Raw genomic sequence first — 15,864 nt, 5'->3', positions numbered from 1 at the left:
GACGTCGATAAGGTTCTTATTTGAACCAAGGAAAAAAACGTACCTTAAGTTAAGTGCGTACTTTACAGTACTAAGAAAAACTTTACTTTTTTTAATCCAATTACAGCTAAATCTAATTACTTTAAAAAAAGGTGTGGTTTACTCTAATCTATTTTAGAGTTACTTTTTTTTGTTGGTAATATATCTGTTTTTTCTTTATGTTTCTATTAATCATACTAAAATCATACTTTTGTTAATTTTATTTTTTTCGATTAAAATAATTTTCTCTCTATTAATTTTTCTTTTTGTTTTGATCCCCTCATTTTCAAGATTAAGTGCATATCGCATAAAATTTGCCATAATAATTAAGGTAAGTTGATTTTTAAACACATACCTGCTGTTGCTGTAAGTGTTACGCTATTTAATCATATAAACTAAGTTAGTTTAAAAAAATCCATAGCCTTTAATACAACTTACAAAAAAAAGTATTGAAAAATGACGATATAATAACTATAAGATGTGAAATGATCAAACTCTATAGTACACAAGTAGATACTTAAAAATAAAAAACTTGTAAAAGAAGACGTATATTTTGATAGTAAAAGAACAAAAAAGTTAATTTATCTACTTAGTTAAAACTTTTAATAGATTTTAAATTTGGTTATTTATTTCCAAAAATGTTTTTAATAAAAACGCTTTAGTCTTTAGAGTTCGAGACATTCTTGAATTGAAATTACCTGAAATCCCTCATTTAGATTTTAGATGTTATAAAATTAAGTGAGAGACTTTTTTTATCCGCAAGTTACAATATGCACACTTTTTTTAAATTTAGTAGTTGTATAGTATTAATTTGAATATTGAAAAAAAAAAACAAGTTTTCATAGTCAAACTAATTTTAAATAACTTTTCAATTTTAAACGCCATCATTTACATGATTTTTTTTGCTCTAATTGTTCAATATAATAATGCACATAAGTTGTTCATAAACTAGTTGTGTTGTTTTCTTAGTCATTCTAAAAATCGTTTGGTATGTAAACAAAATAAACTAATGCTCTCTATAGGTGAACTCTAGGTAAAAATAAATAAAACAACGATTATATGTAATAATAGTTAAGCCAGACAAAATCAGTATTTTACTCCATGTTAAGCTTGTTATAAACAAATACCTTAAAAATAAAGGGTCAAAAAACAGTTTATGATCAAAAAAAAAAAAAAACATTTTCGACTAAAAAATAATATGAGTATGTCAAAAGTAATTGTTATCACAAGTCGTTTTCATGAACTAAATAAAAACAATCTTCAGTAATATAACTTTTTATTTCATCAAGTAAGTTTAAAACAAACTTAAGAGTCATTTTATTATTGTATTTAGAAATTGAAATACTTTGTTTTACTTTAAATATATTAAAAAAAATTAAGTGATAACTTAAGAGGTACTTTGATGAGTAATTAGTACAAATGTGCTTATTAAAATAAAATAATTTAAACTTTTATCCACCAAGGACTCCGAGCTTGTAATGCGCCTAAAAATACCACAACAACAGCTACTGTGGTATAAGCTTTTCGGGACCAAAGGAATCTGGCAGGATTTCGTCCATGGTAAAAATTTTATAGTCCCCCTTGTTGTTTGAACAAACTACGATGATGTTTCTTCCAAACTTGAAGAAATAATTTAGAGAGTTTTAACTTACTTGAGAAAATATTATTAATACAATAATACTTGTGCAAAAAACAAAAAAACAGACTTAAATTTATAATTATAAACTTCTTTTTATTAACATACGATTAATATAAATTAATCTGATTGTTTCCACTGGAATTTTCATTACTCAAAACTAAAATAAATAGTTAACCTTAAATGCAATTCCAAAACTAATTTTGAAATGATAAATGACATGTATCATTTTTTATATATAAAAGACACAACGTCTTATTACTGTAATAGTGAGAACCTTTTAATAAGCGTTTTTTTGAAAAATATTAGCAGATTAAAAAACTTTTTGAAAGAAGTTAAGTAAAAGAAGATGTAAACTGACTAGATACGTCTCATAACTTATTCCAAAATCTCAAGTAGTTTAATAGTAACTAGTTTTAATTAACAGCAAAAATAAGATAATCAAGAATATACATTGTTTTAAACTAAGTTTTAAGAGTGTTTGTATTTAATCAGATATGTACTCCACAGGCTAAATGTACTATACTACTATCTCTGAACGCAGTAGTAAAACATAAATAACACAGTGTTGGCGGAAATCAATGCTAAACTGTCTAACAATGCAATAAACTAGTGTCTTCCAAAACATTGCACCGGCAACATTAGTCTTAGATTTATAAACCTTTACTCAAATACAGATTTTTAACTTGTACTAACTTTAAGAAAAAATCATGAAATAAGGTACAAAGTATGAGTAAAATGTACATTCACACAAGTAAAAGAAACTACCATTATTCTAAAAGTTATAGTTCAGATAGTGTAAAAAAGCTATTAAATTAAAAGAAAAGTGTTTAAAACTTTATATTATAATAGTCACTCAATATGATTTCAAATTATAGCCTAAAAACACATGTAGTAATTAAAACAGCATATGACAGTAAAAACAACTTTGGGTTTACTAAATGCTTGATGTAAATATCATAAAAACGATATATTAAAAATGCGTATTATAAGGAAAAAGTAAGTAGTTTAATTGTAAATATGGTTTTCAATTGTAGATGATTTATTAACTTAAATATATAAAACAACTTTAATATTTTATAGCGACAAGTTCGAACGAGTTTCATGTTATAGATAAAGGGAAAAAACGAAAATAAACATTTAAATTTGCTGCAAAATAAAGTTTATAGCACAACTTTCTTGAGAAGTAATTAAAAAAACTAAAAATACTTTTATAGAATTCAAAATAAATAAGAAAAATGTCTTACACTTTTTAAGCTGGAGATGAAGGTTTATGCACAAAAAAAAGTTCAGCTGTAGTGTATAAGTTTAATCATTCGATAGCAACATTTATAAGTTTACACGTTTTATCATTTAGAACTTGATTATGCATTTAAAATAAAAAGTTAAATTAAAATTAACTAACTTCTCGTATAAATTGCCTGCAACTTCCACAAGGAGTAGTACAGTCTTCACTATCTCTATATTTAGAAAAGTTCTATGATTTAACTTTATTTTTTATCTGTATTATCTTTTACAGCATGTAAAAAAAACTATCTTAAACACGTATATATAACGTGAAAACAAAAAAATCAAATTTACACTACAATAGTTTTGTTTAGACTTTATTAAATGCAATAAAGTTGTTGTTACATTTAGAGTTTTATACCAATTGCATATAATATTAGGAAAATAAAGTTTAAATTCAATTGTTTTCAAATAAATAAAGTTGTTTCAATTGTAGTTTCCCTGAAGAGAATTTGACGAAATATATTGGAATGAAAAAATTTGAGTGTTCTTTTATTCATTAAAAAATTATAAAATAAAGTCTGATGTTTAAATTATCAAAAATTAAGTATGCTCAGTCAACTACAAAATTATGCAGTAAGCTAATATATACTCAAAGCAAAATTTCCAAGAAAGTACTATTAGTAGAGTTTCTAAAGGATTGTTCATCTAAAATGGTATGCCCAAAATTTTTAACAGCAAGAATCTTCAAGTCAAAATTGAGTGTTAACTATAAAGTGGAAAATATTTTTATCAAAAGTGAAATATATAAAAATGAAGAAAGTGTTAAAAGATTGAAAGTCATTGTTGATTCTGATATTAAATTAGTAAAACATAAGTTAGAAAAGGAGCATTGTGATCAATTTTTAAAGTATGTTAATGAAATTATACAGAAAGTAGCATCAAAGTACAAACATAGAAACACAGTTAATTTGAAAAAGTTAGTTGAGTCTAAGTTTGGTTCAATTGCAAAACAGAACGTAAACAATCTTTCTAATTACAAGCTAGATGAAAAGGAGTTGTACGCTTTAAGTTTTAGATTCAATTTCGCGCTTCCACGGAAAATTGAAAAGGATATCACTTATTTAGGGTTTGAAAACTTTATAAAACAAACAATACAACATTAACCAATCAGCAAAGAAGCTGAATCTTGTTTTAAAGCTAATATTGTCGCTGAAGCACACAATTTTTGTGAAATGAAAAATAACAATAATAGTAAAATTGTTGGAAAACAAATTAAGGAAGCCTCACAAAATATCAAATCAAAACATGAAATTATAATAACTAAAGCCGATAAAGGTTCAAACATAATTATTTTGAACAAAAGTGAATATATAGCAAAAATGTCGACAATAATAAACGACAGTTCTAAGTTCAAATACTTAGGTCCAGTTAAGGAATTTGATAAAACATTAAAAATTGAAAAGAAAATTTGCCGTGTCCTAAAAGATTTAATAAACAAAAAGGAAATATCTCCTGTGATTTTTGACTCAATAAAACCTATTGGTTCAGTCAGACCAAGGTTATATGGACTCCCCAAAATATGTAAACCCGACGTTCCTCTAAGACCAATATTATCAATGATCAAGTCTTCTCAACACAAAATTGCAAAATTCTTAAACTTTCTATTAGAACCTGATCTACAGTATTTTTCCCGTTACACTGTGAAGGACTCTTTTACCTTTGTAGAGGAGATTCGAAAGCTAAATGCTGAAAATACTTTTATGTCATCTTTTGATGTCAAAAGTTTGTTTACCAATGTTCCTTTATTTAAGATAATTGAAATCAGTGTGGAAAAGTTATATGAAATTGATAAACCTTTACTTAGAAAAGAAAGTTTCATTCAGTTTATGAAAATAGCCACGAATGAAGTCGAGTTCAGTTTTAATAACATAATGTTCTGTCAAATTGATGGAGTTGCAATGGGATCCCCTCTAGGACCGACATTAGCAAATATCCTAATGGGATATATTGAGTATAAAGTGATACCCAAATTCATAACTAAGCATCCAAACACCAAATATATGAGGTACGTTGATGACTGTTTCATAATATCAACTAGTGAAGAAGAAAAAAATCTTTTATTCCTAGAACTAAACAAAGCACATCAACCCATTAAGTTTACCAAAGAATCTGAAACAAGTAACAAATTAGCTTTTCTCGATGTTCTAATTGTTAAGAAAGATGAAAAATTCACAACTAAAGTATACAGAAAGCCTACCTTCAACAACAACTACTTAAACTTCCAATCATTCTGTAGTAAACGTAGAAAAATTGGTTTGATTAAGACTCTATACAGTAGAGCACAAAAAATCTGCTCACCAGAATACTTATTTGATGAAGTCAACAATATAAAGTCAATTCTTAAACTCAATGGTTATCCCGAAACGCTGGTAAACCGAGTAATTAAGTCACAATTCAAATATAGCCAAATCTTATGGACCGGATAAATGCCCAATTTTGTTAAAACTTCCATATATTGGTGTTGAATCGAAACTAATTGAGAAGAAAATAGCGGATATAACAATTAAAACATATCATGCGGTAAATCCTAGGGTTCTATTCATGTCAAAACCAATACTTCAACGTTCGGGAAAATACCTAATGACACCTCAAGAAAAGAGTCTTGTAGTTTACAAGTTTAAATGCTGCTGTGACAGCAGCTACATTGGTCAAACTTCTCGACACCTCACAACTAGAATAAAGGAACATGTTCCTAAGTGTATCACTTCATATAATAAAGACGAAAAAGACGAAAAGAGTATTGCAGTCAAAAATGCAATAAAAAAATCTGCGATAGCAGAACACCTTGTGAATAATCCAAGTTGTGGAAAAAAGTTTGCATTATCTAATTTCAGTGTAATGCGACAATGTTCAAATACATTGGAATTAATTAGACTTGAAGCCATTTTAATACATTTAAACAAACCAAATTTATGCAAAAAGAAAGAATTTGATTACACCCTAGCCTTATTTAGTTAAGACCATTTTGTGTTGATTTTTAAAGCTTTGTTGATTACATTTTCGTTGATTACATTTATGTTTACTTAAATAAAGTTTAGTAAACCTAAGAAATTATACTGTAAAAAATTGGTTTAGTATTTAAAAACATTAAAAATATAACTTTATTTGAAACAAAACTTTTTTAAACTAGTATATACATACATATAGTTTTTTAAAAGTTCACTAAAGATCTATAATTATAATTCAGTTACGCTTTCAAAGACAATAAAGTTCAAACTAACGTGTTCACTCCAATAGCTTTAAATTCCATATAACCTTCTGAAACTGCTTTTGGTATTGCAACTCTCTCAGCACAGATAGTTAAACCGTATGATGCGTTCTCGATATTACAACCTAAATAGAACTTTCCGCTAGTTGTTAATACTGCAGCTCCAACTCTAAAATTACTGTATGGTGAATAGGAAGTTTCTTTTGCCTCTGTAGCTCTTTTTACTAGAGCTTCAACTTCGTCAAGTGTAAGACCACAATCCATTATTTCGTTTACCCTAGAAAAAATAAAGTTCTACAAAAACTAAAATTCTAGTTTTAATGATAAAGCCCGATAATTTTTTAAGGTTTTTAAATATTACCATTAAACAGATAAGTTAAAATTGTCAGTTTTTTAAACTATTTAGAGCTATGAGTTTTTCTTTTGCGAATTTCATGAAATTAAAAATTAAAAACATTAAAAATTAACGAAACTTTCTTATCTCTTTTGATTATTCTTAGATTAAATTTATGTCGAAAAAAAAAACATGAAATAATATTAATTTAAATAATTTTTAATGACGAACATATGTTATAGATCTACTTTATAAACCTTATTTATCTAAACTCTGTACCATATAGCTCAAGAATCAGATAAGTAGCTTTATTTGATTTTAAGTTTTCTAGTAATTTTTCTACAAAAATAACTTTAAATAATCCACTTTTTTACTTCAAACAAAATAGTAATATCGTAATTTATTTTTAGTTTTGTAATTTATTTTATAATTTTAAGATTATCTACTAAACTTTATAAACAGCGTTAAATTTTACTTGTTTTAACATGTTATGTGTATTTAACAAAAAAAATAGATTAAAATGATAACTAAGTAACAGCTTTCTCAAAACTAAGTAACAACCAATTTATAAACAAAAGTAATAAATTTTTTTAAGTGCTTTTTTTTGAATCAAGTTCTATGTTACGATAACAATTTATACTAATTTTATATCAACGATTTTTCTAAACTATTATCGCTCTCTCAAATAAACTGTTTTGTATGAATATGCTATTAAATATTTTGATTAAGTTTGATTATAACCTTCTATTTGTTTATTCACATAAATACAACTCACATAATAGTAATGTGCACTTCCGAAGACTAAGTTAAATACAAAAAGTAAGTTATTATTTAAGTATAATATAACTTTAGTTTAGATGTTTAACAACTTTTATTTTCAAAAAAGTAACTAGAGATAAATGGTTTTAAAACTAGTTAAATTAGATATATTTTTGTGTCGTTAATGGTTAACTAACTTATCTAGGTCTTTAGTCAAATTTTAGTATGTTCAAACAAATACAATACTTTGTTTAATTAAAGAAGACTTTATACTTGCAGCTCTGCAATTTAATTGCGCACATTATTAAGCTTGGATTAAAAATTTTGATATTATGCAGTGTTGATAAGTTATAACTACTAAACAAGTGGTTTGTTAAGAAGTTATAAAAATAATAAATATAAAAACACTTTCATAAATAACAAAATTATGGTTTTTATTTGATTTTTTATTACTTTTTATTAACGTTAACTTTTCATTAGTTTAGTTTGTGTATACACAAAAATTGTTTATGTTACACTTTATTATTTTATAACTGTTTTATCAAGGTCACAAAAGAACTTATTAACTTAAGCTACAAAATGTTTGATTTTTTATGTATAACTACGAAGTAAAAAAACTAAAGTTATGCATATAGTTAGGCAAACTTTAAAAAAATAATTCATTTTTGAAAACTTTGAGAAAGTTAATATTTATTTCAAAAATTTGTATAAAGTTCTAAAGTACAATATTAATATTAATCCATTGCATACTTTTTAATAAGACGCAACACTTTTAACAATGAAAACAATAAGGTAGCTTACGATTCTTTTAGTACTTATACAAAGTTATATACTTTTTAATCTTAGACAAGGGGCTTTGTTGTATTTATTACACACAACAAAACAATAGTAAATAGTAGTAAAAAAGTTTTCAATAGTTTTTAACTTTGTTTAATAGTTTTTTCAAAACTAACTTGTTATTTATGATAAGTGCCGGATCAGTTACTGAAGACTGACAATTAAGACTCATAACACTTACTTAGGACTTAACTAACAATTACCCTGAAGTTGTTATAAAATTATTCATTTTTTGTATAAATTAAGCTAAGCTAAAAATACAAAATTCTTCTATTTTTTAAGATTTGAAAATTATAGCATTTGAATATTAAATAAATTTAATAGTTCTATGTATACTATATAGATTTCAAAATGTTCACTAACGATGAGTTGTAAATAACGACTTGTTTATTCACATACTTTGAAAAAGTAAAATAATTCAAACTAATTGATAAATGAAATGAACGCTATGAAAATATTTAAACAAACATGCTAAAAAAAAAAATTTACTTGGTTTTATAATGATTTTAATATTTATTAGTTTTCATTACTAATAAGACTCTATTTTTGGTTACTATATATTTATCTATGTTTATACTCGTAAATAGGCTTATTTAATAAAAAAAAATGTCGGAAAAAGAAATTTACATCATTTCTATCTAACTAGAAAAAATACAGATAAATAAACAATTAAATTGAAAAAATTACGAAGATAGCAAAACAAGCTTTATAAACTGATAAGAACTTAATATAGTTATTTGGTTACAAGTGGGATCTAAACAATACAAAAAAAATCTGTCTCAGGATAAAGCCAGTAGAACAAAAACATACCAATAAATTAGAATAATTGAAACTATTTATCTTTAAAATTGTTAAGAAAAAAAAAAGTTATATTTTTAGAATTAAACTCCTTAAAAACCTTTAAAAAATACTTTTGCTGTGATAGAACAGTCTATTCTATTTCTAACGACTGTAAAATGTCTAATCTTTTACACTTAAATTGTCATTGATATCAATTTTAAAAGTCTTCAAGTGCTAAATTTACAAAAGCCAAACCGACTCAGCTTAAAAGCAAAATCATGGCTGTTAAAATGAATACTCAATGGAAGTTTTATTTTGACACAATAAAAATAATTTTACCTATAAACTGTTTCATATCAATAAATATACTACTAGAGAACAAATTGATGTAATCATTAATTTTACTTTCTATTATAGAATGAACAAAAAAAGCTTTTTTTCCACTTGTACATTCGTTTTGTTCACAAAAACATTTTCAAGTGTAAGTAAACGGCTTGTTTAAACAAATGAAAATATTAATGCTATAAAAATATATTTTGAATTACTTAAATCTAAGTCATATTTTATCGACTATTTGATAGCACCTGTACAAAAAAGAATCACAAGTTCATTTATTTGAAAAGTAAGTCATCAACTAACTTGCATTACTATGTTCTATAAATTTTTGTTTACGAAGAGTAGCAAACGGTAACCTTCCAGTTTATTAGGCACATTCGTTTTAGTACGCCTTTTTAATATAAAAAACTTTGTGTTTAAAATACTTGATTTCAAAAATTATTCTATAACATAAAAAGTAATCTACTTGTCATTATTAGTAAAAAAATATTTTTTAAACTAAATTTTTTCATTATAAGTTTTTAAAAATAAACATTATGATACTAATTTATTTAATTTTAACATTTTTATCATTGTTTTTCTAAAAATGTAATAATTCATGTTACATCAATAAAAATACCAAGTGTAAAATCAGTGAAAATGCTGTTTGACTGAAAAAAATTTTATTAATAGAAAATAACTAATACATGATTGTAACTAAAATTATTTAACTTGACAGATTTTTTTGATGTTAAAATTGAGTCTTATCGTTAAGGTTTAATAAAACTTTTCAAAATAAAAAGTATTCGATCATAGTTTTGAAAAGAGAGCAACTTTTTTATAGAAATAAGTATAACAACACAAATTTTGAAAACCTTTACTTTATATTATAACCACAAAACTTTGGTCTAACATCACATATATTTTATAATTTTACTTTTCTAGATTATTACAAGTTTTCGACTTGTAACAAAAAGAAAAGTTAAAAAAACTGAACGCTTTAAGTTTTTATGCATTCTTAAAGTTTAGTTTATAAAATATTTTTTTCTACAATTTCCAATGCGGATTTTATGTAATTGCATAAATGTTTTTTTTTTCTTTTAATAGCAAATATTAACACTTTTGATAAATTTTGGAATAGTTTGATAAAAACTGTTACTTTGGAAAGATTAAACCAAGTGTAATTTGAATAAAAGATTGCATAACAAAATACTACAGTTTTTTTTTGTCTTTTTTGTAGTAAGTAACTAGCTAAAAAAAGTTGTTTTAGTTATAATAAATATCAATACAATGGCTAAAAGTTTAAAGCTGTTCAGAAATAGAAGTTTATTTTGTAAATCTAAGACTTTATCAATATAAAAGGAGAAAGAAATTTATTTTTACTATCAACCATATGTTGTCCCTCTAAAGTATGTAAATTAGAAACTTCACAAAAGAAGGTGGTCTAATACAGAGATTCCTAAATTTTTTGTTAGTCGGGCCAAATTTTAAAGTAATTATTTACGCGACTCACAAACCCTTTTCTTACTCAAAAAGATTACTTTAAATAACAAAAGCATGTAAATATATATTTTTTATCTAGTTATACTAAAAAGGAAAATAAAACTAACGTAATAAATATAACGGTAATTATCAGCTATTAATATATCTAATTAGAAATGTTAATTGATACATTAGTGTAAAACAGCTTTAGATCTATTGTATAATATTTTCAAAGCATGACTAGTTAATACAGACTTTTTTACGTTTAACTTAATCAAATTCTTAATTCACATTTAAACCTACAGCAAACGAGTTTTTCATTAAAATTATACTTGAAATTATCTTACATGTAGACTAAACGACTGTTTTTAAAATGAAAAAATTATAAGGATATAAACTGTTTAACTTTGCACAGAAATTTAGATGAGTATTAAAATCATATTCAAAATAAGCTTGTTATATATCTTAAGTTGTTTTTAAATGCTTATTTTTTATAGTTCAAAACTAGCTTTAGTATGTCAAAGAAAACTCGACTAAACTAGAATAAATTAATATCGATACGGTAGCAAAAAAGTGTACACTAAATTAAATGGCTTTTTTTACTAATTTACTGAGCACTGCTTTTAAATTTAGAAAACCACAAGAATATATTTTTTAACCATTTAAACAAAAACAAACACTAATAATGCGGTTATATTAAGACTTTTACGAAACTTATATAACGGTTAAAAAATTTAACGTTACCAGAAAATTAAATAACTTATTTTTAGGATTTAAATAAATCTAAAAAAAGTTTATGCGCATAAACTGTTCCTTTTTGTAAAGTATATTACTTAGATTAGACTATTTTATTTCATAAGTAACAAGAATTATTTTAATTGCGCTCGTAATTGTAATTTCAAGCATAGGTAAAAAATAAAACTCAAAAGCATTGTTTGCAAGGCTAAAAATTATTTACAAAGCTAAGCTAAGCTAAATTTATTTGATTTATAAAAACAAAAAAATATTTTTGTTTGAGATTAAGGAGCACTAAAAATTTTAAATCAAGAAACTAAATGGATATGGTATAGTAAAACTTAATTCAAATCAAACTATGATACTTTGTATTTTGTCAGCTTAAAAAAAGTTACATATAAATTCTTTATTTTTTATCTGGTTCGATTTTTTAAGTTCTTTACTCAAAAATATTTTAAAGCTAAACTTTTTGATTTAAAGCTAATGTTTTGCATGAATTTGTTATCAAATAAAGCAATTTATATTTGTTAAAACGCAATTATTTTTCCCTTTTTGTATTTACTTATTGATAAAAACGATAAATTTTAGAAATATATAAATAGGGTTAACTTTTGTTTCGTTAATTTTGTACTTATAATTTAAGTTTTAAGTATAATAGTTGGATAAACTGTACATTAATGGTGACGAAATATTTTTAAAACTTTAGAAAATTGTTTTGTTAATATAGATTGTTTAAAAAAAGCGCTCAAAAAGTTTGGTATAAGGACCTCGTGCACAAAGAAACCTTTCGGTTATCGAGTTGTACACCACATGCTTATAAAGTTTCTTACAAGCTATTACACATAGTCTTATCATTTAAATGTTTAGTAATAAAATAATCAGTTAAACGAAAAGAAAAATGAAAGAAAATAAAGATAAACGAAAATTACCTGATTTATGTGTTTAATAATGTACTATGAATCTTGTTTAGTAACATAGAAACTAAAAAACATATATAACTTAAATTAACTTAAAAAAGAAGATAAACAGCACCAATAACAAACGTGTGAATACTTGAATTATAGGTTACAACTTCTTTAAAGAAAGTAAAATGTAATACGCTGAAATGTTTTTACGAAACATTTTTTTTATAAGTATTTTGTGCTAAATAGGTAATTTTTATTTTATTTAATAGTTTAACTTGAATAGTAATAAGCTTTGTTTTCTTACTAACTTATTCGAATTAACCATGAAATGTGTATTAGTATTTATTACAGTTTTATTTTTAAGAATAACTTTTTTAACATATAAAGTATGTTGTAACTATAATGTAATTTTCATTACGTTTTCAAAATTTTTGAAAAATGATTAATTGTACATTTTCTACCATTTTACTTTTTTTTTCTACAAAGCTATGCTAAACATACATAGAAAAAAAGTAAAATAACTTAGTATAACTACTGTCTGCAATCACTTTAAACACAAAAGCTACTACTAATATCTTAGAAACGAGAAAACGAAACTAATTAAAATAACTAATTAGCTGTCATGTTAATTAGATATCAAACTTTATAAAGAACTTTGTTGTAAATATTTGTTAATGTATTACTCTCTGTAAATATTTTTTTAAATTGGTAAATATAAGCTTTATGTAATTTAATTGCTACAAGTGTACATAAGAAAACAACATGTTTGAATTAAACAAATTTTAAACTTTTCAGCAATAAATAAATATTGATGTTAAGAGACTTTAAATGTTTTTTAGTCTTTTTATTTTGTCTCCGACACTAAAAGGGTTCCGACACTAGAAAAAGGTTCAGAAGTACTGGTATAGAGTATAGACTATGAGTCTATTGTTTTTTTATGAGCAAGTTTCAATTTCCTATTAATTTCTATACATGTAATTTATTTTCGTGCGTCCAAAGTATGATAAAAAAATACAAAATAATATTTTACTTAGTTTTAGTTTAGTAATTTATATATTTATGTACTACAAGAATTTATCTCTTTAAAAATATGAATAATTGTATTTGCTAAACTTTCTAACGGTGATCCTTGCAACTCTTAATTTGATAACTATTATGTAGATTGTAGATCATATAGTTTTAAAATAAGTAAATATTTTTTTCTAAAATCTGTGAATGTTTTTTTTGTAACCTCGCACAAAAACTTTAAAAGCAAGATGCCGCATCTTTATTAATGTTATATAGCTACCTAATTCGACATTAAAAACTTTATTTTTACGCTCAAGTACAAAACACTTTTGAATATATATATTATTTATTAAGAAAACTAGATTTAAAAAAACAGAACATATGTTTCATAAAGCTAAATGCTTTAATTTTCAGCTAGAAAAGTTTGAAATAAATAGCACTTTGCTAAACAATGATACAAAAGTTATACTAAAAAACAAAAACAGTATGACGTAAATATTAAATACTGCACAGTACAAATAATAAGTGCAAAAATTAACCTTTCATCCGAACAAACAACTAAAATTTACAAAACTACAATTAAGTGACTTAAATATTTTAAAACTTATTGTATTTTAAGACCAGCTTTTTCATATGTCGACAAGACGATATAAATTCACTCCTCTTATTTAAGCAACTTTTCTTTAAAGCACAGCCTACAAACAGGGTTATTACCATCTGCTATTTTCCGTGCTCTTTTTATCACCTCCCAGGTTATTTTAAATTCATTTTTTTGCGCTTTAATTTACAAACACACTTTGAAAGCTCAGTCTAAATTTCATATACACCACCTTTAAAAGTTTTTTTATGGTTAGCATATCGGAATCTGAACTGAGTTGAGCATAAGCCGATGTAGAACTTCTTCTTAAGGTCAGATTTAACTGCCTTGTAAATAATTTTCTCCGAACGGCAACTGCCCCTTATAAATTATATTTGCAACCACTAGCGCAATTACATTGATTCTGGATTAGATTACTTTTATTTAATATCTTTTGATTGTGTAACCTGATCAATCTCTTCAAATTCGCCGTACATAAATACTTATTCGCATATTATGTTTTTTAAATTTTTTTGCTAATGAATTTTGTTGGAATGTTTTTTTACTAGATTAATAAATTGTCTGCCGATATTTGTTTTAACTAAACTGCTGTATGGGGGATTACACAAAAATATATTTCGTTTTCTTTTATTTTTATTGTTTGTTTTGCTCCGTTGTTTTAAAATTAAGTTTATCATTGTAACCGCATTTTTTCATTATTAATTTGTAATCGTGTTTTGTCCTTAAAAAGTTTTCTTCGTTACTTAATCTTTTATTTAAACGTTGATTAATTATATTTGATATTTTTTTATAATTTTTTTTACGTTAGGTGGCTAGAACATTTATAAATATACATAACTTTTGCGTTTTGCTTTTTATAATGCTTGTAAGAAAGATCTTTCAAGTTGAGCTTCACATCCAGGTAGTCAGTTGTCATCATTGGTGATTCAACAGTGATAGTCTTTCAGCTTTAAAGCCAGAAGAATTAGGCAGTACAGCTAGCCCATCATCCCTGTACAGCCCAACTAAACCAAATTTTTTTAACCCCTCCAACAACAAAAAGTCATACAATTTTACTTAATTCCGCACCCATAAACGACTCCTGCACTAAATCAAAAAGAGAGCCGGTGTTATTTGCTTTCTTCTTTCGCCACAGGTTTCCATGTTCATAGAGTACTGATTTACATGCGTTTTTTATCAGGCTTAAGTCTTCAGTAGGTACGGTAGCATAATTACCAGCATATTATAGAACATTTTATTACCAATATTTCGCTGAAAGAAGGATAAAAATTAACTACATCAAAGTTAAAAAAGCTGTACGTTTGTTTTTCTAAACCAGAGAACCAATTTAAGACTTGGTCTGTATCAGTCCACTGCATAAATTTGGATTTTAAACGCACAGTCTTATTGATTCAGCAAATCTTAACCTTAACTAAGCGACTTACATCGGACTTAAAAGTGTTGATTAATCTACACTTGGGATGTGTCAAGAAGTTTCCTTTATGGTCTTTGACCGTTATATATGCGTTTTTTAAAGGAAGTTATTTAATTCTACCATTTATTTTAAGTTACTAGTTAAATTTTTAGACTCTACACTAGTATCTTTTGAAGTTTCGTGAGTACAATTTTTCGTAATCTTTAGTAATATTGTCGTTTAATGAATTTTTATAGTCACTCACTGAAGCTTCGTAAAAATTAGAAGTTTTATCGGAAACACAATCAAATTTTTGCACTTACTTATGTCTCACACAATCTTCAACAGTTAATTATGGAAACGGCTTCTTGTTGTTCTGAACTGTATGTAAAAATATATATATTTATTTTTATTTTTTAACCGTACTAGCTGAAGATTAAAAACAATCTTTGTTTTTATGAAACGTATGTTATGGTTTTTTTTTCAAATCGTCTTTTCCAAATAGTTTTTTTAAAAGCCCTCCTAGTGGGCTCTGTGGAAAGTGTTTAAGTTTATTTAACCACATT

General features: G+C 25.1%; 1 protein-coding gene across 3 annotated transcripts; it reads right to left on the bottom strand.

The window, feature by feature from the left end:
- Nucleotides 1-1,094: 1,094 nt before the first annotated feature.
- Nucleotides 1,095-15,712, bottom strand: LOC145847200 (cytidine deaminase-like). Of its 3 annotated transcripts, none has more exons than XM_082953573.1 (4): nt 15,622-15,712; nt 6,166-6,429; nt 3,060-3,114; nt 1,095-1,637 (listed from the first exon to the last, which is right to left on the bottom strand). In XM_082953573.1, exons 2-4 carry the CDS (start codon nt 6,414-6,416, stop codon nt 1,524-1,526), a joined length of 420 nt encoding a protein of 139 aa, XP_082809699.1. In that variant the 5' UTR covers nt 6,417-6,429; nt 15,622-15,712; the 3' UTR covers nt 1,095-1,523. The 3 variants fall into 3 exon arrangements, with proteins under 3 accessions (XP_082809699.1, XP_082809667.1, XP_082809723.1); XM_082953541.1 differs by lacking the exon at nt 15,622-15,712 and adding an exon at nt 8,199-8,288; XM_082953597.1 differs by lacking the exon at nt 15,622-15,712 and adding an exon at nt 6,744-6,814.
- Between the last annotated feature and the right edge of the window lie 152 nt (nt 15,713-15,864).

Source organism: Thalia democratica, chromosome 1 (assembly GCF_965202585.1).
Source record: "Thalia democratica chromosome 1, ktThaDemo2.hap1.1, whole genome shotgun sequence".
Lineage (NCBI taxonomy): Eukaryota > Metazoa > Chordata > Thaliacea > Salpida > Salpidae > Thalia > Thalia democratica.
The sequence above is the reverse complement of the archived record's forward strand: the minus strand, read 5'-3'. Positions and strand labels throughout refer to the sequence as shown.